The sequence below is a fragment of the Myotis yumanensis genome, unplaced genomic scaffold (genome assembly GCF_028538775.1).
Source record: "Myotis yumanensis isolate MYYU_CA2020_CCGP unplaced genomic scaffold, mMyoYum1.0.hap1 SCAF_20, whole genome shotgun sequence".
Taxonomy (NCBI): domain Eukaryota; kingdom Metazoa; phylum Chordata; class Mammalia; order Chiroptera; family Vespertilionidae; genus Myotis; species Myotis yumanensis.
The window spans coordinates 7170178-7196105 of record NW_027223771.1 but is presented as its reverse complement, the minus strand read 5'-3'; the positions used below and the strand labels follow the sequence as shown (position 1 = coordinate 7196105).

The following is a 25928-nucleotide window of genomic DNA, read 5'->3' as shown; positions in this document are numbered from 1 at the left end:
CTGCCCCCGGCTCCTGGCTCTGGGAAGTGGGCACTTGGGCTGTGGATTAGGACCGACTAGAGCCGTTCCCTCCAGGAAGCAGTCTGTGCATCCAGGTGCCGCGTGTGGTTCACAGCGATGCGGTTTACGTGGCCAGGCTAACAGCCGGCAGCCTGAGCATCGCGGGCCGTCGGCGCGCTCGGTCCCTGCCTTGGTCCCCCATGAAATGGGCGTCACGGGTCATTTCATGGCAGCGTGACAGTGAGTTCTGTGCAAAGTGGAGTGTGCGCGTGCGCATGCACCTTAAACCGCCTGCACAAGATGCGGCTCCTGACCGCAGCCTCGTGGGTTTGCGTCCTGGGGCTGCCACCTGCCCGCTGTAGAACGGGCATCATCCCGGCACCTGCCTCAGGGGCCTGTGAGGTGTGAGCACCTACTGTGTGCCGGCCACACGGGGGCTGGGGGGGCGCCTGACCCTGTTAGTTGGGCCCTAGGAGCCGTGCCTGTGCCTGTGGGACAGAGTGCCCGTCAGACCCAGTCCCAGCCGCCTCGCCACGGCCCTCCGTCCCGACCGCCTCGGGCCTGCTCTCCGGCTCCTGCTCCGAGGCAGCCTGCCCGCTGCAGAGAAGGCCCGTGCGCAGCCCTGACTCAGGGTGTTATCTCTCCAGTGTCACGTCGCCGTATTGATAAATTAATCTTACATTGTCGGGCCCAAACGGCCCTGTAATTTTTCTATTGTGCAGCCTAATCGGTCCTGACAGCTGAGGCATTAGTTTATGTTTGTTTGTAATCTGGCTCCCTGGGTTGCCGTCTTAGCCATGGAACCAGACCCCCCCCCCCTTCCTCCCACCCCTGCCTCCCGTTCACCCCTCCTGGGGCTGCCTCGGAGCGGCTTCCTCCTGCCCTGGACTCCCGTTCGGACGTGCACGTGGGGGCCTGGCGAGCTCCTGGGTGAAGGAGTGAGCGGCTCCAGGATCGGCCACCTGGGTCCCGGCCTTGCCCTGGGAGGTTACTGGCTCTTTACCTTGTGTATTTACTGTGTTTAAACCTCTCAGGTTCTTCATCTTTATTGATTTTCTCTTATGAATTTGTAATGACAACACCAGACACTTAAGATAAAATATAAGGAAGGGAAGCAAGGGCTCGGCTTGTGCACCGTCGCGCGCTCTCTGCCCGGAATGAAGAGGGAGGACACGCCCCCAGCGCCCAGGGTGGCTATCGCTGCGAGCCGCCATGATGAGTGGCTTTAATTTTCTTGAGATCTTTTCATTTTTTCCAAACTTCCCACAAGGAGCCCATGTTGCTTACAACTGGGGGAAGAGTCACTGAAATTAATCAGCATTAAGTCCATCAGCAACAGTTGCCTCATTTGTAAAATGAAAAGGTTGGACGCGATCCCCAGCCTTGGCTGTGCACCAGGAGGGCCTGTGAGAAGCGCCCGTCCCTCGAGTGTGACCCTGGGGTCCGAGTCTGGCCCAGGAACCAGGTTCCTGCAGGTCCCCCAGGAGCTCCCACTGTGCCTCTAGGGTTCAGATCCCCAACAGGTGGGCCTCTGGGGTCCTCTGCATGGTCATTTCCTACGCATGCGTCGTCTCGGACTGTCGGGTGGGAGCAGGGAGTCCAGGGCCCGACTCCCTCTGGCTCGTTCCTGCTCCAGCTGGGAGGGCGTCGGCAGCTGCCTGTGTGGCCGTGAGTAGGAATGGGTGGTCCAGGGAACGGGTGGTCCAAGGGATGGGCGGGCTCCGGGCCTGCCTGGAGAGGGCCGCCCTGCCCCCAGCATTTCCCCATCGCCCTGCGGGGTTGGGCCACTTCCCATCTCTGATCACATCTTATCCTCAGTAACACACGGGGCCGCTCTCCCCGCTTCTCAGATCCGAGGCACGGAAAAGCGAGGTGCCTGCCCAGCGTCACGCAGCTACGAAGCCGCAGGGCCTGGATCTGAACTGCCACCTGTGCTGCTCATCGCTGGCAGTTTTTTTAAAGACATATTTTTATTGATTCAGAGAGGAAGGGAGAAGGAGAGAGAGACAGAAACATCAGTGATGAGAGAGTCACTGATCGGCTGCCTCCTGCACGCCCCACACTGGGGGTCAAGCCTGCAACCCCGGCATCGACCGGTAATCGAACTGTCACCTCCTGGTTCATAGGTTGACATTCAACCATTGAGCCACACTGGCTGGGCCAGGTGGCATTGTTTTTTTCCAGCAGGTGCCACTGAGGGCTGGCCCACGGGTCTCTGAGGTCCCAGTTGTCCCTCTTGGTGGGACAAGCTGGGCTTTTATTTGTGGCTTTCCTGTGGCCTCTGCAATCCTGGCTTCTCCTCTTGGCTCCGCCTCCTGTGTCAGGGAGCACGCAGCCCAGTTGTATCCCAGCAGCCACACAGCTGGCTGGAGAGGACTGAGCTGAGTTTGCTACCAGTTAAATGGATTCCCCCGTCCCTTTCCCGTTGGTTTCTTTGCTTGGATGTTGAGAAGTTGGACTTGGCTAATGGGTGTCGGTCTGTGCCCAGGCACATGGCGTCCGGCCCCCGGGGGCACTGCTGGCTCTCCTCCACCCCTCGTCCGCACATGGTCCATGTTGTTTACGTATTTCCTTCGGCTTGTGTCTAAGAGGTCGTCTCCTGTCACTGTTGCTAGGGCCGTTGCTAGGGCCTGCCCTCCAGGCTGTGTTGTGAGGGACCATGTGCGGGTCTCATGCCCCCTTCAGTAATCCTCGTCCTTGCCGCTGGGACAGAGAAAGGCCTGGATGGGCACCGCTGGGCTTACACGCAGGAGGGTTTAGGTGCGAATGAGGAGGCCCCGGGCACCCTAGCGTCTCTCAGCCCTCAGGGGTGAAATTGATGTGAAATCAAGTCCCCTGTGCAGGGAGCAGACACAGGGCCAATGCTGGCGGGGAAGTCATCAAGGTCTGGTGCAGGTGCAGGGCACACAGACGCAGTCACACATGGCCTGGGGGCCACCTCCCAGGGACCCAGGTCCCGCAGCTGTGAGCCTGCGAGTAGGTACGTGGGGCTTGGCTGACAGCTCAGTGGTGGATCTCAGACCTCTTTGCGTGGCCACTACTGACTGCCTTCTACGCGTCAGCTGCTTAGCAAGATCCGCCGCTAATCCTCGGAGCAGTGCTGTCAGCAGGCATGTGCTCTGGTCCCGCAGCGGGCATCCAGGCTCAGCAGCACCCGGCAAGGCGCGCCGGTCCCCAGCTGGGAAGAGGCCGAGGCAGGGTTCAAGGCCGGGTCTGTCTCCAGCAGCACCCGTGCAGCCAAGGCCTGTTTACTTCCCCTCGGGCCGTGTTCTGTGGACGCCTCAACCAGGGCATCCCTTCCCCCGAGGCAACCAACCGACAGCAGGTTCCGGCAGCCTGCCCCTGCGTGCATTGCGCCTCAGCGCCTCAGTTTCCTGGCCTCTCTCTCTGGAATTCCCCAGGCCTCTCCTTCCCCACCTTTCATCCCGGCCTGGCCTCAGCCTCTCTCTGCAGAGAGCTGCCTTTGACCCTCGGGAGTTCTCACCCAGGGGCTCCCTCCCGGCCTCAGCATCGTGGGAGGCAGCATTTACCACCGAGTGTGTGAGTGTATGAGTGTGTGTGTGAGTGTGTGAGTGTGTGTGTGAGTGTGTGTGTGTGTGTGTAGGGGGGGGCTGAGTAAATGACGTGCACACAGAGTGAAGAACTGAATGCGGGAGACGGGGCGGCCAGGGCAGCGAGCAGCCAGGCTGGTCCCAGTAGTAACGTTGTTGGTGGGAGGCTGCGCCGACACAGAGGCCGCTGTGAGCCCGCAGCTGCACACGCTCCCCCCTGCATGCCTCGGGTAAGCCGAAGGCTCTCCCGTCACCAGCAGCGTAAAGTATGGCGTCACCCGCCTGCGGGAGGGAAACCGGAGACGAGGGAGCGAGCTGTTGGAGGGTCGGGGCCACGCCGTCCGTTCTTCCTTCGGGCTCCCGCACGTTTGGGTCATGCGTTCAGTGGAGCGTTGAGAAGGCCGTGTGCGGGGGCCGTACATTGTTAGCTTTATCTTACAAAGTTGACTTGACTGAATTACAGTAAATGTGTTCACGATCCATGTTATATAGCTGATTAGAAAGAAAAACAAAGCCACTCATTTGGAGAACGTTGCCATCTCTTGCAGAAATAGAATGTTTTCCACAACGCGATGTGCACTTCTTTATACCAGGTTCCCTGTTACGGATGCCTTTCTGGATTGAATGTTTATCTCCACAAACGACATCATCTGTTTCACTTTTCACCTCAGCTGCCAGGACACCCACGGCTCAGTTCAGAGCCTGATGTGGGGATTAGTTCCTCTTGGATTCCTGGGAACAGATACTCCTTTGCTCCATTTTAAGAAGAGTCTGATTATTTACATACTTACATGTATGTTCTCCCAAATCCTTTAAACATGGGTGGAACTCTGGGGTATAGTCCCCTCAAATTGAAAATAGGTATTCAAACAATGAGTGCTCATAGCGGCGCCGTTTAAAATAGCCAGTGGTGGAAGCGGCCCAGATGTTCAGCAGCTGTTGGATGGTTAAACAGCATGCGGTATATCTACAATGGGATAGTTAGTGCTCAGCCACACGAAGAATGCCTTTCTGACACCTGCTACAACATGGGTGACCCTCAAGCACATTATGCCGGGTGAAGTAAGGCAGACACAGCACATACGTGTGACTCTGTTCACATGAAATATCGGAATTAGGTAAACCCACAGGGAAAGCAAGGTCGGCTGAGGGGGTGACTGCTCAATGGTTTCATTTTGGGGCGAGGAGAATGTTTTGGAGGTAGATAGAAGCCGTGCTAAATGCCACTAAATGGTACACTTTCAAGGATAATTTGAATGTGATGTGGATTTTATCTCAATAAGAGAAAACATTGCATTGAAATAACAAAAGTGAGTGGGATGTACAGACGCACTGGAATGAAAATGAGGTCCTGGGGTCTGCGAAAGCTCTGGCTGCCCCGGCCTCGGGAGGGTGTCTCCCTCCTCGCTCACTGCTCCGTGCGTCTCTCGCAAAGCTGCCATTCATCGGAGACGGCACCTGGCCCCGGTGCCCACTCTTCGGTCAAAGGCAAGTCATTGGCCACAGTCTCAGGATGAACTTCACGCTCCATCTGCAAACAAATAACGATACTGGCTGCTGTGAGGGCAGGCCTGGGCTGTCTCATGAACTTGACTGGGATGAACTTAGAGGGATTTCTGGGTCTGGGTCTGATTCTGGGTGTTGGCAAGTCCTTACAGCGATGGCTGTCTGTCCGCGCAGCTCCCGCTCCCACTGAGCAGTGCCCGCTGTCAGCTCCCTCCGCCAGTGGCTGTGACCCTGAGCTTCAGGCCTCCACCACCTCCGCCTTCCATCCCTCTGGCCCCTGGCTTCCTGCTGTTGCTAATCTCTGGGTGGTTCTGCGTGGTTTTTCATCAATTCCAACAGAGCTCTGGTTTGCCCAGCAGTTTCCTCGGTCAAGTATAGTGTGTGGGCTCCATTTTCCTGATTGGACGCTGGTACCTTGTCCTGGCTGCTCCCGGGGGGCCTTCCGAGGGGCACCCGCCAGTGGCAGACAACATGCGTTCGGATTGGCCTGTTCTCCGCGCACACACCTTTCTCATGTCCGCAGCAGGCAGCCGACCCGCCATTTAGGACCCCAGGCCCTGGCTCAGCACATCCGCCTGTGACCAGTCACAGGACGGAGTAGGGGTCCCGTAGCGCCAGCCCCGGAAGGCCTGCAGGGTCTCACCCGGCCCCCGCCTGAGTGTTTTCCCGCTCGCCATCTGCATGCGTGCTTCCGGCGGGACCAGGAAGGCTAGTCTCTGTCTTCACCGTCTTGGGTTTGGGCCTTGGAGGTTCCGTCTCTCACCTTCGTGCTGAGACCAGGCCCGTGGGACAGGAGGGACCTGCGGCTGGTAGCCACACTGAGACATGGACGCTCACCTGGCCGGGACCCTCCGCTCAGGAGGAGCATGTGCACAGCGCATGCTGAGGAGGGGGCGGCACCAGGGACAGAGGTGGCCCTGGAGGACTTCTAGGGGCAGGTCGGGGCCCGGCTGGCCACACCTTGACAGTGAGCATGAATGAGTCGCTTGGCATAAAAGGGCACCTTTAGCCTTAACTCCCCCGAACAGCAGTGCAGAGGAGGCCGAGAGCGCCGATGGCTGTTGGAAGCACTGACTCGCTCTGGGTCTCTGAGGTTCTGCTGTAGAGAATGAGCCTCTGTCATCGCCGCCAACTATGATTTCAGAAGGTGCAGGTCAGCTGCTGGGAGAGGAGGTGAGTGACTGCGGGAGAGAACAGGGCAGCGGGGGATGGGATGGCGGGGAAGGGAGGCGGGAAGAACCCAGCACGGCTGCTGAGGCACGGGTGGTGAAGAGCAGCGCCCCGCCGCCCCACTGGGGGACTTTAATTACAGAGGACCTGGAGGTCAGCAGGGAAGGCCAAGAGGGGCTCCCTCAGCAGGTGAGGAGCCCTCGGAGGTGTTTGGGGATGCTAATCCCTGGACCTGGACCCGCCTCAAATGCAAGGATATTTGCAAATTCCAGCCTGGTGTACCGCAGGTCCCCCTTACCCCCAGTGGATGCTGAAACCCCGATAGTACTGAAACCATACACACACACACACACACACACACACACACACATATACGATGCTTTTTGCTATTCATACATTCCTATGATAAAGTTTAATTTAGAAGTTAGGCACAGTGAGAGACTAACAGTAACAATGAAAGAGAACAACATCCTGTAATAGTTATGCTAATGGCCTTGGGGCCATTATGAAGTATGTTTTGGAATGTACGCTCTCCCCAGGACGCCAAGCAAATGACGCCTGGACACAGAGGTGACAGGTCCCGTCCCTACCTCAGCAGCCACATAGGGACAACTTCCCCGGAACTAGAGGGTGGGGCTGGGCCGCGGAGGACTGGGGCTGGGTGGGGCGGTCTGAGCAACGCTTGGTGGAGGGAGGGAGCCAGGTGTGGCCTATCAGAGCCCCAAGGAGGGGTGCAGCCCCCCAGCATTCCCGGGGCCCCTGGGGCTGGTAGGGAGAGGGAGGACAGCTGCGGTCTGGATCGAGCCAAAGGGCAGGGGAGCGGGTCAGGGGTGGATGGGCTGGACTCGGGGCTCAGAGGGAAGTCGCTCTGCCTTCGGGGGGCTGCGGCTCTTCACATTGTGGTGCTTGTCGCTCACAGCCTTCCCCGCAGGCTGGATGGCTTCTGTAAAGACGTTTCGGTTTGGCCCGGGGAATCTTTTCTTCACCCCCAGGGGTTCCTGAGCCTGCCAGGCACTTGTTCAAAGTCGTCAGAGTCTCGAACGGGTTAGGAAGGGGCTGCAGAAATGAAAAGACGAAAGGAGTGTCTAGAAATATCACGGAGAAGTGACTGGTAGGGCTAGAATCCGAGAGGTTCAGGGACAGGGACGGGGACAGGTGTGTCGGAAAGGCTCTCGGGCAGATGCGGTTAACACATGGCACTGACCTGTGACTCTGCAGATGCGCCCCTGGCAGACATCACCAGTCAATCACTGATCTCTTTGTTGCTCAACCCCAGACACCTTGTAAAGACAGAACTCTGTGTTAGCTCTCGCCAACCACTGGTGCTGCACTAAGTTGCAATCTGCTGACCGTCCCGACTGTAACGTTTCCGCCGAGGTAGTTGGGAGAGTTCGGGGGTGGGGGGGTGGTGTGGGGTAGTGGTGGGGGTGGAGCGAGGGTACGAGCGAGCTGCTCTGTCCCAGGACTCCGGGAACGCCTGCTGTGAGAGTGCAACCTTCGGGCCTGGGAGAGGTGAGGCGTCAAGGGCAGAGCCGTGGAACTGGAATTAGTCTCCAATTAGGCAGCCATGGAAGGCACGTGAGGAGAAATGCCTTCCAGGAGGGTGAGTGTGGGGAAGAGAACAGACCATCCATCGCCCAGGAAAGGGAACTGCGCACCACGCGGAGCAAGGGAAGGTTCGCAAGGAAAATCCCTGCTCTGCCTTCGTGGATCGAGGAAGACTGGCTCACAGGCCCCTAACTGGCCCCTTTGGAACCCCCAGGAGTCCAGGGCTGGGATTTCGAGGCTGATGCTAGTGTGCCCCCCTTAATGCCTCCGTGAGCCCAGCGCTGATGTCCCTGAGGGACCCCGCCTCGCTCCCTGCAGCCTCCCAGCCCTGCCCGCCCGCATTCCTCCTCCGTCCTGGGGCCTCGCTCTTCTCCGTGGCTTCGTCATGTCCCGCTCGCTGTGCAGGGAGCGCCAGGCACCACCGATGCGGTCTTGTCTCTCTCATAGTCACCTTGACGAATCGCTCTGACACCCTCAGGTTCCAAGGATAATTAGTCCTGCAAAGTCAAAGACTGCCCCCCCCCCACCGCCCGTGACCTGGAATGACCCTCCGACAGTGACAATGGCCTTGGAGCGACTTTCCCCGCATTAAGTAGAGGCAGAGTCGCAATGAGGAAATCTACCCGTTTAATAGGGGAAAATATTGCCTCTGTACGGCTTTACGCAACGCACTTGAGCTTAATGCTCACTTACCAGCTCGCTCCTGGAACTTCCATGTTGAGTGAATTACGTGCTCCAGGCGGGTAGTGATTAAAGAAGTGATAAGTGCTTTATAATTCAGTAAAGGGTGGCCTGGCCATTTCATATTTTCCTCAGGAAATTGGCCACCCGAAGGCCAGCACTCTGGGGACCCGGGGGCCGGCTGATCTTAGGCACGGAGCTTGCCGTGTTGGCTCCCTTTCAGGCCAGCTGCTCGGGCCTGGACGGTCTCCGCCGAGGCCGCTGGGGAGAACGGGTCTCGCCTGCCTCAGGCTGCTTCTGCTCCTCATCAAAGCCCTTCCCTCTCCTGCTTCAAAGGCTGCGACAGCTAGTAGGGCTGGAGGCTTTACGGTCCACGTGGTTCGGGCCTCATCACTCCAACCCCACAAGCGCGGCCTTTTTTTAAAGTTGATATCAGAGAGGAAGGGAGGGAGAGAGAGAGAGAAACATCAATGATGACAGAGAATCATTGATCGGCTGCCTCCTGCCCACCCTTCACTGGGGATGCAGTCCACAACCCGGGCATGGACCCTGACTAGGAATCGAACCCTGACCTCCTGGTTCATGGGTTGTTGCTCAGCCACCTCCCTACTCCTGACACGAGCTCTGGCCCATGGGCCTTGCAAGGCAGCTTCCCCCCCCCCCCCCTCCCCGTTGCGACTCCCTGATTGGATGTTGAATGGTGTGCCCAGGGCCACATCCCTTCCCTGATACCAAGTTCAAGGTGTCAGTGGGGCCCGGCCAGGGCTCTGGGCTGCTCAGGTGGACCAGGGGAGGACCATGCAGGGCTAGAGCGTGGCGCGCACTTAACTCCGATAGGGCAGCTGCTCGTATCGGAGATGAGTGAGTGGTGGACCAGACATACGGCCCCGGTCGCCATGCATCATCGTTCCAGTGCAGACACTGACGACAAACACGGAATCAAATAATCCAATCAGGCAATTACAGATGGTTAGTCAGGGCGGTGAAGGACAGAAACAGGGGCTTGTGCCAGAGCACAGCTGGAGGGGGGCTCCCATGGGGTCGTGCAGGCTTCTCTGAGAAGGTGACCTTTGAGTGAGATGGGAGGGATGACCAGGAGCTGGGAAGGTGTTTCGTGGACGTTCAGGTTGGGAGCAAGTATATATATATTTTTGTTAATCCTCCCCTGAGGGTATTTTTCCATAGATTTTTAGAGAGAGTGGAAGGGAGGAGGAGAGACAGGGAAACATTGATGTGAGAGAGACACATCGATTGGTTGCCTCCTGCACATGCCCTGACCAGGGCCGGGATCAAGCTTACAACTGAGATACATGCCCTTGACCAGAATTGAACCCGGACCCTTCAGTCTGCAGGCCATTGCTCTAACCACTGAACAACTGGCCAGGGCGAGCCTGGTCTGTTTCAAGAGTAGAACACAGGCCAGTGTGGCCGGGCCCAGAAACCAGGGGAAGGTGCTGGCAGAAGGGCCGGGCCGGACAGCCTGACTCCCCAGCGCGCTGGCCAATCCCAGATGAATTGCCGCCCTGGAAGTTAGGCCTTCTGTCTGTGGGGGATCTGAGGGCTGTGCCCTGACCTTGTCCCTGTGGGGAGACCGAGCCTCAGCCCCACAGGGCACTGGGCTTGCACACACCTCCCCTGCTCCTGGCACATGCGCTGGACTTGATCAGGACGCCGCGCAGATGTTGCCGGCTCCCATCTGTCCGCTGCACGACCTGATGTTCCTTTCTGCGGCCCCGGGGGTCCCGGATGAGGACCGGCTCGCGTGGTCCTGGCGTGCAGGTGCTGGTGGAGCTGTGGCTCACGCGTGGGCATGCTGGGGCTGTCCACTCAGGGAGGCTCTGGGCACCTCAGCGAGGGAGCGAGGGAGCGCGGGTGACCGGGCTGGTGCGGTCCGGCGTGGCTTCCCGGCTGCCTTGGTGCCCGCGCTCCACGGGGCTGTTGCTCGGGACGGTTTGTTTACAATGCTAAACATATCAGATAATTGAAAGCTAATGCTGCTGTCTGGATCACTAGACATAATATGCCTGGATAACAAATCAATTTCCTCATCGCCCCACAAGGCTTCCAAGTCAGATGCACAGCATGTTCTGCGTGCGTGCGTGCGTGCTCTTTCCGCTGGTGACTGGTTATTTGGGAAGTGGAATTCCAGGCTGCTTTCCCCAGGCACCAACTCCGTCCTTCTGTCCGGGTCTCCGTCCCAGAGCAGGATTCGGGTGAGGAGGGGCTGGGCACCTCAGCTCTGATGGGAACGACAGCCTGGAAAGAAGGGACATCTGTCCACGGCCTTGTTCCCCGAAGCTCAGTCTGTGTGTTGGGCGGGCAGAAGCTCATGTACAAAACCATGTGCGGAGCGCCGGTTCCCACTGCCTCCTGCCAGGGCGCAGCTCCAAGGCCGGCCTGGGGGCAGCGTGTTAGCGGTGCTGCCAGGGCGTGGGGGTGAGGACGCTCCCTCCCAGAAGACTTCACTTCTCTGGCACCTCAATCAGAAAGGGGGTGCGAAGCAAGGGCAGACCTACCTACGTGTGTGTGTGTGTGTGGGGGGGGGGTGTATGCGTTTGTGAGAATCTCCTCATATCCCCTTACATCCATGTTCAGCTCCTCCTCATTCTCACTGAACACAGAATTCCCGCCACAGTAACGCAACCAGCTGTTCACTGCGCTGGCGCTGTGCACCGACCCTGGAGGGAGGGCACGGGCACCGCCTCCACCAGTCCTCACAGCATCTGGGTTTCCCAGGAGTAAACTGAGGACAGGAGGGCTGGAGCCACTGGCCCAGCGGCTTCTCAGTTCAGAGCTGAGGTCTCGTCCAGGTCAGCCCGCCCTCCGGGTGCCCACTCCTCACCTCTGTGCTCCCAGGGGCTGCAGAGCAGACTGGTTGAGGCGCCTTGGAAGGGGGAGGCGCCCTCCAGCAGGTGTTCAAGGGGGTGATGGCCCACAACCTGATGGCAGGGAAAGAGCCAGAACACCACTGAGCACAGATGCAGGGAGCATTCGCTTCAGGAATCAGCTTGGGGTGGGGCCGTCTTAGGTGGGCACACATTTGGGGGACACTGTGTCACAGTTCGGCAAACTAGGTAGGTTGGTTATGGTCACCCAGGACCATCCAGAAATGACGCCTAACCAGCATGGTTGAGTGTCGACCTATGAACCTGGAGGTCACGGTTCGATTCCCGGTCAGGGCACATACCCGGCTTGCGGGCTCGATCCCCAGGAGGGGGGCGTGCAGGAGGCAGCCGATCCATGATTCTCTCTCTCCCTCTCCCTTCCTCTCTGAAATAAAAATATATTTAAAAAAAGAAAATGTACGTACGCCACCTTCTGCCCGCCCCGCTTAAGAAGTCCAGGAGGTGCATAATGCACTTTAGGGCCGAGAAAGAAACACCAGCAGGAGGCTGAGCTCACACAGGCTTTGCACTGAAGGTTAGTTGTCTGGAAAGTCTGGTTACCAGGCAGCTCATGCACAGCAGTGAGACGTGATGGAGGTCGCCGAGACCTGACGGGGGAGGAGGGGCCGCGGTGGAGGGGAGGGACGCTGGGCCTGCCGCCGGAGGAAGGACTTTTCCGTCCCTCCCGAGTCCCCAGGTGACCGGGCACGTTCTGTGAGGTGAGGGTGCTGGGCCCTTCTCTGGGCCTTCCCAGCAGCCTCAGGCCCCTGGTGTTTCTACGCGTAGGACTCAGCCCTCGGCGCTGTGAACAACTGAAACATATCCACATGACATGTTTTTAATTAAAATATGGGTCACACAGTCTGCGCCATCTAATTTTTCTGTGCGTGGAGGTTGCCAATTCATTTCCATGTTGGCTCAGGACAAACCGGAGGTAGGAAACTTTGGCACGGAAGCCTGGCGAGGTTTATTCTCGCACAAGGGGACGTCGTATTTTCTGTGGACGTGGCCATTAATACCTCCCTGTGCCCTAGCCCATCCCCAAGGGGTGTGAAGGGTCCACGTGTGGTGTGGGCGTATCTGCCCCAGACCTGGGTGCTGTTCGTGCGACTCAGGGGGAGTGGCCTCCTTTCGGACAGTTTCCCTCTTCCTTCTGGAGGGACTGTGCACACGAGTGGTCCCCTGGCTCCTCGTCCGAAGCTGGGCCCCGTGAATGGATGGATGGATGGATGGATGCGCGTCCGCGGGAACGCTGCGATCCGCTTGTAGTTTACATGAGCCGATGGCCCGGCGGATACGCTGGTGGGGACGGGGCTGGCACAAGTCCTCCTCCTGCAGGCCTTCCTCTTCATCAGACATGGAGCTGGGTCCCCACCCTGCTGGCACCAGGTCAAGTCAGCGGCCGGTGGCTGCAAGCTTCCAAGAGAAGCCTTTGGCCTTGGACTTTAACTCTGAGCTGGCCACCTGGTCCACGGCCCCAGCAGATGCCCGTGTGTCTGGCTGCTCAGCAGGGGCCCCGAGAGAATGTGCTACACGGCGGGCTCCTGCATACCGTGTCACCGCGGCCCTGAAACGCTTCCCGCGGCCCCGGCCGCTGCCTGCAGCCTTCCTGGCTCTGGCTGCACGTGGCGGCAGATGGCAGGGCCATGGGTGGTGGGCAGGGAGGCGACGTCTGGGGAAGGTGGCTGCCACTTCTCGGGCCTGGGTGTCCTGCAGGGAGCTGTCACCTCCCTGCACTTCGGGGCCACTGATGGGAACGTCGCATCCAAGGAGGGTGTGTGGGCATTGACTCTGCCTGGACTCCTGGGGCATCTTGGGATCGTCCATATCCAAACCCCTGAAAGCTGCCTGGCAGGGGTGGCCCCGCCCGTGTGGGACCCACTTGGGATTTGCACCCAGGTCTCTCTGGCTTCGAGCCAGCGCCTGTCTGCGGCCCCTCAGCTGACCTGACCCCGCTTTTCCTCCCCAGACACATAGAGAACTGGCGCGGCCTGCACACACTCAACGCCGTGGACATGGAGCTCTACACGGGCCTGCAGAAGCTGTGAGTGTGCGCCAGGCCCCGGGATGTGGGGGGGCAGGGGACAGGCGGGAGGGGGGCTGCCCGTCTGCCTCCTGGGCCGGGTGAGGGCCCTGCAAGGCCCCTGTCTGCACTTCCGGGGGTTCCTCTGTTACTGGAGGGGGCACCGCCCACTCGGAGAACTTGGGGGCTTGAAAGGCTGGCCCCTCACGCTCCCACATTGCACTGGGCCTGCAGGACATCTCACCTGTGGCTCAGGTGTCAAGGCAGGACCCTCTGCGGGGCTAACGGGCCCCCTGGAGCATGAAGTTCCCCGACCTGACCTCCTCCTTGGGACTTCAGTGCTGGCGGCTGGGGGGACTCGGGGTGGGGAGGAGGCCCCAAGGGGGAGCCCCGTTCTCAGGCACCTGCCAGTCTGGGTGGAGGACAGCTGCCAGCACTGCCCACCCACATCCCGAGCCGTCCCCCAGGCCCCGTGTGGTGTGAGCCCAGATAGCCCTCACCTGACACCCCCGTTGGGTATCATCGGTGCCCCGTGGAGCCCAGTGGTGCCGATGATGAAGAGAGTTCACTTCAGCAGGGCGGCTGCAGGTCCAGGCCTGGCCTGGCCTCCTGTCGCCCTCAGTCCGCAGCGGGTGTCCCTCTGTCCTCTGAGCTCTGCTGACCCTTTCTCTCCCTCCAGGACCATCAAGAACTCAGGACTCCGGAGCATCCAGCCCAGAGCCTTTGCCAAGAACCCCCACCTGCGCTACATGTGAGTAGAGCGGGGTCCTGGCCCCTCGAGCCCCAGCGGTGGGACGCGCCTGAGGTGCATGCTTTGCAGCTGGAGGCGTGGCCATGGCCAGGGCGGGCCTGGGGCCAGATGTTCCGGGTGTTTATTTTATAGGGGATCTGAGGTTCCATGGAGAACATGCCAGGGGACGCGCTTCTGACCTCTGACAAGTCTCCCTTTTCATACTGAGCCCCACAAAGGCCACAGAGCTGGTGCCTGCAGCGTGCCCGGTGGGGACAGTGCAGGTGCAGGTAAGGGAGCCACTAAGCTCCCAGCTGATGGCTGTGCCTGGAGGTGGACTTTCTGCTGCGTGTGGAGGCGGGGCTTCTTGCTGCCAGATGTGCTGATTTTTATTTTATTTTCCCAAGAAGAGCTGGAGGTCTAGTAAAACCTGTCAGTTGAAACCCTGGCAACTAAAAGTAAAATCACTCCACCCCATTGGCCACACAAGATTGCTGTGGGCAGATGCCACGTGGGCGCCAGGGTCATGCGCGGGAGAGGAGCCCTCATCACGGGGGGAGGGGGAGCTCTGTCCCCAATGGGGCAGTGGCTGGCTGCTCATGCCCTCAGGCCTGCTAACATTGTGTCACCTGCGCTCTCAGGGGAATCAGGAGGGCTTTGGGGCCTGCCACGTTTCCAGGGACCACAGAAGAGGGAGCCGGGGTGCATCCCGGGTAACGGGTGCCTCTGAAGTCGGTTGTACCGGGACGCCTTTGACTTACCATGAGGTCCCAGACAGTGACCCACCGTTTCTTTAGGGATGATCTGCCCTCTCTCTGCTGGGTGGTGAGTGACAGGCTGGTGGGCTTTGCGAGGTCCCCAGCTCTGGGGTCAGGGTGTCTGCTGTTAATTGTGTTAAAAAGGTTGGCATCAGAAGAGAGGAGGGGAAGGCTCACATTGGGTAAGACTTCACTGGGTGCCCAGGACTGTGCTGGTGCTTTTGCAAAGCCAGCCTCACTCCTTGCAGGAACTGAGGGTCGGGTTCTGCTCTGCCCATTTCATAGATGAGAACGTCGGGGCTTGGAAGTCATCACTGGCTTCCCTCAAGGTTGAATAGCTGTTCATGGAACAGCCAGGACTTGGCCTCTAGGCATGTTTTGTCTCTCTCTCTCTAGTTTTCACAGTAAGAAGTCTTCTTGTGAGGAGAGAGCGAGCGAGCGAGAGAGAGAGATTTCCCAGGGGATTTGGCGCCAGCCGTCCTCAGACAGCTCTGTTGAGACAGCGGGTTTCCTTTCTTCCCTATTCAGGTCAAACGCTGTAGCCACAGTCGCATTGCAGCCCGAATATCTCTATTATAGGAGGTTTCAGAGCATTAGCCTCTGGCCCACTTACTTCCAAGAACAAGTAACGTGAGAGTCCAGCAGCCAAAACCATTCTCTCATCCCTCGGGCTTGTGGTGCCAGGTCTCCCTCGTGTTCGGGTTCTTGTTTCCCCTGAAGAAGCTCTGGGTGCCTTGCCAGCCGTTTCTCTCTGTCCTGGGCAAGCGTGACCTTGATCTTCAGCTGTGGGCGTGTGACGGGTGAGGAGGGGAGGGTGTCCTGATTTCGGCGGAGGGAGGGAAAGGGCTGGAGCGCCAGCCTTTTCGGGACATGAAGGAGACAGTTTCCCCTCAGATTCCCGGGATGGAGACACAGCCAGACTGATTGATTCCGTGTTGTAAATCACTCAACTCTCTTCTCCTTGAAATACCCCCACCCTGGGCCCCAGGACAGTGTACAGCGGCTACATCAGTAGGCGTTTGCATCCTCTGCCCCTTGCCTCTGAGAGGGATTGTCCCCCGGCGCACTGGTCCCCTCACGGCTTCCCCTCACGCCCTTGTCTGCTCCGCGTGGAGGACACAGCCATCAAACTCTGTGCAGCTCCCAGGCAGGAGCGCGGGCTCTGAGCTGGAAAGGCCTGGGTTCAAATCCTGCATCTTTTGTGTCCTGCTGCATGACCTTGGGAAGCTAGTGAAGGTCATGAGTCTGAGGGGATTGTTCTACCCTCAACCAGGACGGCCATTAGGAAGCGCTGACGACAGTGATGACTTCGTGGCCGCTCATTGGCCTCTGATTTCATAGATGAAGCTGGAAGGGGCTCAGAGCCAGCCCCCCAAGGGCATATCGCGTCCCTGCCCCCACCCTGCCCTTTAGACTCCTAGTAAACTTCCCACCTGACAGTGAAAATGTCAGGCTCAACGTGGCCCAAACAAGCCTCGATTCAAGGTCACGTCCTCACTCCAGCCTGTGTTCCCTCAGGGTTTCTTGTTAACCCTTTACCTGCCCCCCCCCACACTGTTTAATTCATCCCGTCCCTCAGAGATGCTGTGCCCATCGCTCCCCTTGCCCGCTGTGCTGCCTTCTTGGTTTGAGTCAGCGTCCTCTCTGCTGGCTCCATGGTGACGGCCCCCCGGGGGCTTTCTTCCCTCCACTTTTGTCCCTTCCATTCATCCTGGCACAGTTGCCAGAGCGATACTTAAATACATAAAGTCAGTCGTGCCACTCTGCCGCGTACAGACCTCTAACTGTGTCCTGCTTTCCTTAAGATGGAAGCCACGCCCTCCACATGGCCACAGGAGGCAGCTGACGTGCCTGGTTCCCCTCCTGCCTCTCAGCCCCTCAGCCCCTTGCAAGTGGTTGGCGCTTTCTCATCCTTCACTCTGATGCCACCTTCTGAGCGAGACCCTCTGCCCACCCAGTCTTCATGGCGCTTCTCCTTCCTCTCTTGTCGCTCTCTATCACCTCGTGTGGCTTCACCGCTCCCCCAGGCCTTATTCCTGTGGACTGGCTGCCAGCATCTCGCTGTCACTTAATTGTTCGCACTCTGTCCCCCCGGGAGGAGGTGAATTCCCATAGAGCGGGCCTTTGTGACGGTCACTGCTCCAACTCCAGCGCCCAGAAACACGTCCAGCACAGGGCGCGCAGTCCAGAGCGATTGGCTGAGTGTATGAGGGACTCTAGTCTAAGGTGGCCATTCTGTGGGCGGCAGGATGGATGTCCGGGGTGGAGAGCTATTCTGACCAAGATCTCATGGGTAAGAGTGGCACCAGGTCTCAAACTCAGGTCTCAGCACTGTTTTTTTTTTAATCCTCATCTAAGGATATGTTTTCATTGATTGTTTATAGAGAGAAAAAGAGGGAGAAAGAGAGAGAGAAACATCAATGTGAAAAAGAGAAATGGATCAGTTGCCTCCCGTATACACACACCCTGACTGGGACTCGAACCCGTTACCTTTGATGTGCGCGATGCTCCAGCCAACGGAGCCGCCCAGCCAGGGCGGTGCTGTCTGTTGGACATTCCTTCTACCATGTCACCCTCGTGACTTTTCCTGGGTCCTGTCTAGCCAAGCTCCTCAGACTTCTGGGGAGGGCAGGAAGGCGCAGTCCGGTTTGAAAGAACAGATGTATGGGCAAGTAGCCTATGCCCAGCATTGACATACAGCGCTGATGCGATAGCACGACAAATGGGACAGTCACGTGGCAGCATCACTCTGCTGAAATGTCACATGAGGATGTGCAGCGGAGGCACCTGGTCTCCCGGAGCCTTCTGCTCGCATTGCTCCACCTGCTCACCAGCCATCAGACCCGGTGCCCGCGCTGCGGCCTCTGACGACGTCCATCAACCACTGTGCTGGCTTGGCTGGGTCGTTAAGAGCGTGTGCTCTTGAACCACGCTGCCCGAGTTTAAATTCTGGCTCTACCACCTCCCTGTGCATCCTGGGCGAGTTACTTGACGTGTCTGCATATCTGAGCCTTGATGTTCTCCTTTGGAAAGTAGGATAATATGGTTGTCAGCCGGGTTAAGTAGCTGATGCTGTGAGGCGTTGAGAAGAATGCCTGGCCCACAACAAGAGCCCAATGTGTGTTAGTTGTTGTTGCTGTCTTGTCATTTTTTAAAAAAAATACTTTTTATTGATGTCAGAGAGGAAGGGAGAGACAGAAATATCCATGATGAGGGAGAATCATGGATCGGCTGCCTCCTGCACACCCCCTACTAGGGATGGAGCCTGCAATCTGGGCATGTGCCCTGACTGGGAATCGAACCCTGACCTCAGCGAGCCACACCGGCCGGGCATGGATGGCCTGAACGTTACAGTTTGGTTATGCTCTTGTCAGCCTTGCCTTCCAGAAACTCTGTCTAATGCGGAGTAAGCAGCGTGGCCCCGGAGGTAGACACGGGCCATATTTTCCAGCTTCGTTTATGCTCAGTCGGTTTTCTGTTCTCCCCCCTGCCCTGAGGCTTCATTGCTTCCCATTTGTCCACACCCTCTTCTCATTGTTCTTGTTAGGGACAGTCTAGAAAGCGAGATCAGTCCCTGGCTATTTGGGATCATCATTAATTTCTGTCCCTCTCCGTTCCTTAGCAGGCTGGCAGCCTCCGTCTCCCCCGTTCCTTCTTGATGGATTTCGCAAGTCTCTCATTCCCCACTTAACCCCTGTGCCTCTTGGGGCTGCTGGCCTTGGTCCTGAGGGACCACCCGGTCACCATGTTCTGGGTTGGAGGACAGAGGCGGGTACTCCACAGTGTGACAGGTACCATGAGAGGACACCTGGTCCTCTTGTCCTTTCCCGCATTGGTGCGCCCAGCTGTGCCCCAGGGGGCAGGTGGCTCACCTCCACCCCCAGGCGGCCGTGGGGCTGCCGCTCTGAGTGACAGCTGTCCATCTTCAATTAGCAGCTGATGCCCAGGCTCTCATGGGCGGTGCTCGCACAGAAAAGAAAACAAATTAAGGCCTTGTAATTATGCAGTCGGGCTTGTTCTTAAATACAGCTTAAGCGGCCGGGCTCCATTTAGAATATTAATAATTGCATTCCCAGCCCTGATCCCCAGCAGCGCTCTGTCTTCCCTCTCTTCTCTTCCCTCCCTCTGTTCTTCCTCCTCGTCCTCTGTCCCTCTCTTGGGTGTAGTCTCCGCTCAGACCTCAGGTGAATGCTCGCTGTGACCGGACTTACTTTTCAGAGATCGTCAGTGGCAGTTGTCACGTGGTTTCATCCCCTGGGGCTGTGCTAGGATGTTCTTGCCCCGCCCACTCCCCTGACTTGGTTGAGCATTGAGAAGAGAGGCACAGTGTTGAACTCGAGGTCACACATACTGGAGTCAGGCAGGTGGGCCCCTTTCCCAACAGGATGGCTGAGCAACTACGAGACCTGCGTCACGGCGTCCCACCTCTGAGCTGGGTCTCCTGTGGCGAGAACACCTCCCTCTGAGGCTGCTTTGGGTCTTGGCTGAGATACAACATGTGAAGATCCGGCACACGGCGGGGTCTTTACACAGATGTGGTCTGGTCCCTTCTGTAGTGCGGGGCCACATCAGAATTTTAGGGAGGTTTTTTTTTTTAAAAAATACATTTTTATTGATTTCAGAGAGGAAGGAGAGAGAGAGATAGAAACATCCATGATGAGAATCATGCATCAGCTGCCTCCTGCACGCCCCCTACTGGGGATGGAGCCTGCAACCTGGGCCTCTGCCCTGACTGGGAATCGAACTGTGACCTCCTGGTCCATAGACCAACCCCTGAGCTCCTCTGAGATGAGTGCATGTGTCTCTTTGGACATAGGATGGCGTGGTCACCGTGTGGTGTGCAGCTGTGGGAGTCCACTAACCTTTCCCTCTTATGACTAACGACCAGCACCCTGGGGATTCAGCACCATGGCCAGAGCTCGGGGAGCGCCCTGGGCAGGTGGGCTGTGAACAGCTCCCCGGAGAGAGGTGCCCACGCTCTGGCCCCCCCTTCCCTTCTCTCCAGCATCACTGACACTGCCAGCGGCTGCCCTATGACCTTCAGTGCAGGGGGCATGCTAGACGAGCTGAGGACAGGTGGCGGACAGGGCCCTGGTTTCTGCCTGCCCGCCTCGTGGGAGCCAGGTACAGCCAGGGAGAGGATGTGAGAAAGGCCTGCTCCTCCAGCCGTGTCCTCCCAGGCCCGGTGCACAGCGAGTGAGGGCCGTGGTCTATGACTTCGGTCGCCCCGGATGGGGACTGTGTGGGCCACGGGGCTGGGAAGGGACCTGCGCCGGAGCGACGTTCTTTCTTCCAGGCAGAGCCCTCAGGGTCTGCGGTCCAGGGCTCGCTCTGCCCATCGCTCTACCTGCTCTGCTCCTGCTGTCCCTCTGCCCGTACCCAGAGGCTTTGTCACGTGCTTTCTCACAGGAATAGTCAGAGGGGGACAAACTGGGAGGGGCACCGCAGCACTGGTGGGTTGTTCTTCATGACACGGTGCCTCCTTCCTTCCCGGAAAGCTTCCCCCTGCGTGTGCAAAACAGTCCCAGCCGGATTTCCGGACACCTGGCCTGTGTGTGTTGCATGTGTGTGTGCATGTGTGTGCACCCATAGTAGTGAGCTAAGCGTGTGGATTCTGGAATCAGACACAGTGATTCAGGCCCTATTTTACCAATACCAGCTCCATGACCTTGAACTAGTTGCCTGACCTCTAAGCCTCAAATTCTTTCTCTTTAAAATGAGAACAAATCATAACAAGAGCATGAACCATAAAAGGTTGTTGGGGAAATTCAGGGGCCTAATACCTTTAAAGCATATAGTGATTAGTTCCTAACAGGCACTCGTAAGTGACATTTCCCAGAAAATTACTTCTGTATCCCAATTTTCTTCACACGATTGTCATTAATGATTCTGAAAAAAGTCCCCATAGCAGGCGAAAATGATTAGCAAGTTAATTAATTGTTTGCACTTGTATTCAAAGCTCCAGGTTTTAAATTAAGTTGAGGTCAGCCACGGTCATGCTGGTATAAGAAGGAACTGGTCGAGGTTGGCACCGTGTTCCATGCAAGGCGTGTGAAATTCATACCATTGGGCGACGCTTACCTGCATGCTTTCATTGAGCAGTGCTTGCGGTCAAGGTGCAAACCATGCCTTCTCTCTGTGACTAGGACTGTGAGCAGAGGCCTGGCCACAAACCCTCATGGGCACGGTCAGCTGCGAGCGCCAGCCCTTGCCGGGCCCAAGCACCCACGTGCGCTTCCCTCTCATTCCCCAGTCTCCACTCAAAGGGCTTTGTCTCGTCCGGCCGGTGTGGCTCAGTGGTTGAGCATCCACCTATGAACCAGGAGATCACGGTTCGATTCCTGGTCAGGGCACATGGTAGGGATTGTGGGCTCGAAACCCAGTGTGGGGCATGCAGGAGGCAGCCGATCCATGATTCTCTCTCATCACGGATGTCTCTCTCGCTCTCTCCCTCTCCCTTCCTTTCTGAAATCATTAAAAATATGTTTTAAAAAAGGGCCCTGTCTCTATAGACAAATGGCCTCTCACCCCCAGTTTGCCTCCATCCTCACGCAGCCACAGAAGGTGAGGAAGCAGCTCCCTGAGAATCCATGTGGAACCAAGTGGGGTGGGGGTCAGCTCTGGGTCCCACTTATTCAACACGAGATATGATGTTTGTCGCATCTCGTCCCTGCATCAGCCTGTGCTCGCTGCCAGGTCTCTGCGGGAGGGAGGCCATGGGAAACAGGAGCAAACACCACCTTTCCCAAACATCGTGTGCAACTGGACAACAGCGGCCAAAAGGCCACGCGGCATGAATTACAGAAAGCGGGTGTGATGGCATTGTTTGGTGACTAAGTGAAAGCCCTGAGTCATGAGGCCAATAGCAGAGAGGGAAGCAGAGAAGTGCAATTAAAAGGAGAAAAGAGATGTTTGCAGCTGACACTGGCGCGAGACGGAGGTGGGGGCGGGTGGCCGGGCAGCGGGCCCCGTCATGGCTGCGGCGCAGAAGGACACGCTCTTGCTGGCAGGCAAGGCGGGCGAGAAGGGAGGCCAGCGCTCCGGGAGGCGAGAGAGTGGTGGCAGGGAGGCCTGGTGGGGGCTTTGGGAGTGAGATAGCGGTAGAGTCTGAACTCCCAGCAGTTGAGAGGCAGCTATGATGAAGAGGTCTGTGTGCAGACAGCTGGAATCGGGGTAAAGCGTGTCCTGGAGTGGGGCGGGTCTCTCAGAGCCGTGGGGTCCTGGGAAGGTTCTTCAGGGCACCTTGTGTCTGTAGCTGGACCTTCTTGCTAACACCTTCTGACCTGCCCTTTCTAAGGGTTAGAAATGAGTTATTCTAGAGCCAGGCACATGCCTGGGCAGGCGGACATTATGCATAGAGGGGCGTGGCTGCAGGGGGCGTGGCCACGCTGACTGCATCCCACCACCCTGTGGGGTCAGCACGGGTTCAAGACCACGGGGAACCACAATCTGAGCCCCAGGCAAACGTTTCAGACGGGTCTCGTCCCCCAGGTTCTCCCAGAAACAGAGGGAATGCACGGACTTCCATGAAGCAGCGTGACTTATGTACCCCATCCTGGCACCGCCTGGCATGGACGGGGCACCACATTAGTACGTGTTGAGTGGTGAAGGGGTGGAGGTTGCCTTACCATATAGTCAGGCTGGGATGATACTGAGCCTTCTTCTGTTTAGAGTGTGTGTATCTCTTTTGTTCTGTGCTGTCAACCAACACCCTGAAGTGTGCATGGCATTCAGTGAAATTGTGCAAACTTCGGAGAGTGAAAGAGAACTGACAGTTGGGATTCCAGGGTAACCGATGTGAGCCGGGGCTGTTTGGGCCACCAGGATGCGGTGAGCCAAGCCAGGCCACCTGTCACCAGTACTTGTTGTTTTTTAAAACAATGATTGCATTTATTTATTTTTAAAAAATATGTTTTTATTGATTTTAGAGAGAGAGGAAGGGAGAAGGAAAGATAGAAACATCAATGATGAGAGAGTGTCACCGGTCGGCTGCCTTCTGCACACCCCCTAGTGGGGATCCCGCCCCCAACCCGGGCTTGTGCCCCGACCGGGACTTGGTTCATAGGTCAGCGCTCAACCACTGAGCCACGCCGGCCGGGCCAGTCCTGCTGAATGAATGAGTCAGTCTTGTATCCTTGCAGCTATCGAGAGATGAGTGAAGTTTTTGTGGGTTCTGCCTCCTTTAGTCAAATTACTTCCGTTTATTCTCGGGTTCATTCAACAACTATTTACTGAGTGCCTACTATGTCCCAGGCATTTTGTTTGCACCAGGGACACAAAGAGAGAGAGGCTGTGGTTGGCCTGGAGGGCTCTGAGAGGGAGTCACGGAGGAGGAGGCGTCTGCCAGGAATTCTGGGAAGAGCCATAGGGTCCAGGAAGGCTGTCTCTGCGAGAGCTCGTTCCACATCAACTCAGCACCCTGTGGCTGGAGGCTGGGAATAGAACTGTGGCCAAGCAGATGGGCCCTCGACTTCACCGGCTGTGTGGACTGTGTGCCATCAGATACCACATCAGAGAAGCCCTCTAGGTGTGATGGGGAAGGGAGCCGGGAGGCCGGCGTCTGCCCAGATGTGGAGCGGGGTCCTTCCCGCACTGGGCAGAGAGAGGGGCTCGCAGACGCCCATGTGTACTGAGAAGGGGAGCTGGTGCCCCTGCAGCATTGGGCACCATGCACCCTGCCCTTCTTTCTCTGCTGGACAAACAGTGGCCACAGGACTGGGCCAGGGCGGCAGCTGCCCGTGTTTTGCAGGGGTGGCAGGTCCAGACCTCCCTGGTCCTCCCGCATGTCTCCGGAAGAGGCTGGTGGGGGGTGGCGGGTGCACAGGAAGCCGGAGCAGGAGCAGGGAGCTGGGCGCCGCTTAGAGAAGGCCCATCTGCCTCCCCATCCAGGCTTTTGACTGTAATATTCAAATGTTCCTCATTATTTTCCTTGGATGAGGTTGGTATCCTGATGATATTAATTATTCTTAAAGGTCAACAGCGCTCTTTCGAATCCCCTTCTGTTCTAGCCCATCATCAGTTAATTAATTGGAAGCCGTTTAGCAGCGTCTGCGAGCGCGGTGGGTGTCTGGTGTGAGGTTTCCTGTTGGTTGCCGCCACGTACCCATTGCTCCCAAGGATTGAGGAATGGAGCCTGGCCCCGCCCCGGCCGCCCCCTGGCGACTGGAGATGGGTGATGGACGCTTTGGAGGTGTGGCCTTATCAGCTTCTTCTTTGTGAATGTGGCCAGTGTTAGTAGCCCATTTCCCCTGGGCACCTGCGTGTGGCAGGCACGGTGTGGGGCGCCCGTGTGTGATTTTAGTCGGTTCTCACCATCAGATAAATGTGCCCATTTTCGAGGAGAGAAGGGTGAGGTTCAGCCAAGCATTGCAGAGCTAGCAAGTGGCCAAGGAGGACGAAGGCGTCTGGGAGCCTGGTGTCCTTGTTTGCTGTGGTGCTGGTGCCCTGGGGCGTCTGGGGGTGGGGAGCCCTGTTCTCTGGGAGATGGGTCTGGGTTAGAATCCTAGTCCAGGCCCTGCTGGTTCATCACTGGCACCAGCATGTGACAGTAGCTGGGCTGTTCTTTCAGCATCTGTGCATTCACTCCTCTCCAAAACCTGACATGTGCAGTGGGGATGCCTTGGCAGCTGGAGGGCAGTGGTTGGGTATCAGCCTGTGAACCAGGAGGTCAGGGTTCAATTCCGGGTCAGGGCACAGGCCCGGGTTGTGGGCTTGATCCCCAGTTGGGGGCGTGCAGGAGGCAGCCGATCCATGATTCTCTCTCATCATGGATGTTTCTATCTCTCTCTCCCTCACCCTTCCTCTCTGAAATCAATAAAAAAATATTTTTAAAAAAATCAATAGAAAGATATCCTAGGGTGAGGATTAACAACCAAAATGTCACTAGTCGGTCAGTGGTCCTGGAAATGGCTCCCGGACCACCCCCCTCGCCCGGAGCAGCTCAGCAAAGCCAGCCCCACTGACAGTGGCTCTGACACCAGAGCTGGAGAGCTTCTCCCCATGCGTCCCCAGACCCACAGGTGGCCTGCGCCCCTCCGACTGCCCCGCTTGCAGGAGGGCTGGAGGCCTAAGGAGGTTTCTTCAGAGAGAGGCCCAGAGCAGCTCTCTGCTCACGACGTGCTGTGTGGAGAGCCATCGGCTGTCCCTCGACCCCAGGAGCAGCTCTCAGAAGGGACAGGTGTCTCCGCCAGCTGTCATTAGCAGGATCCCCTTCCTGCCTCCTGGAGAGCAAGGGGCCCTGCCCGCCCCACTCCCCCCAATCCCCTGGCACCACCCGCCCCGCCAGCGCTCCAGGCAGCGTCCTCACCAGCAGCCAGTCCGCCCTGGCTCCTCCCCCTCGATAGCTCCTGCTCTCCCTGCAGTCCGTAAGGGCACAGTTCCTTGATTTTCGCACAGATGCTCTGGGCCTCTGCTTTTCTGTTGTCAGAACGGCCCTCAGTGAGAACCAGCGTGATGTCCTGGCTCTGCCACCGTGACGTGGTTCACTGCGGAGCCTCCTGGGGCCCGGCCCACCCTGCCCCTGCGTGGGCACCGCTGGGATGCCCATTGTCGGCCAGGCGTGCCCCCCTGGGCCCCGGAGGCAGCTCACGTGCTTTGGGGAGATGAGCTTTTGGTTGATTTGCCTTGCAAAGGACAAAACCCCCCTGTCCACGTCGCTTCGTTGAGCTGGGATTTTGTTGATGCTTGAATTCAGCCGGCGTAGCCTGGGTCTCGGGTATTTGCTCTAATGGGCTTGGACTTGTGGCGACTGGAGATGGGCAGATAAGGGAGAGGCGCCAGGCATGGAAAATGATAGATGGTAGAGATCAGCCAAAGAACATGCGTTCGTATACGCATAACCCTGGGCACAGACAATGGGGTGGTGAAGGCGGGGGCAGGGGCGGGGGCAGGCTAGAAGGGTCATGGCGGGGAAAAGGGGGGCATCTGTAATACTTTTAACAATAAAGTTTTTAAAAAATAAAATAAAAAATAAATGTCACACTAAAGGAAAAGAAAAGATAGTGCAAGGGCCAGGCATAGTGCCAGCTCCTTTCTGTACCCGATCTGCCATCCCCAGGAGCCTGCCCTGCTGCGATC

General features: G+C 57.7%; 1 protein-coding gene across 5 annotated transcripts in view; it reads left to right on the top strand.

The window, feature by feature from the left end:
- Window positions 1-25928, top strand: part of NTRK3 (neurotrophic receptor tyrosine kinase 3) — a 215084-nt gene that overhangs the window by 21958 nt on the left and 167198 nt on the right. For all 5 annotated transcript variants that reach the window (XR_011469144.1, XM_070400435.1, XM_070400434.1 and 2 more), the window contains exons 3-4: window positions 13311-13385; window positions 14044-14115. Coding sequence is in view for 4 of the 5 variants with exons in the window: in XM_070400435.1 (XP_070256536.1) it covers window positions 13311-13385; window positions 14044-14115 (147 nt within the window). In the remaining variant the exon portion in view is untranslated. The remainder of the gene's footprint in view (window positions 1-13310; window positions 13386-14043; window positions 14116-25928) is intronic.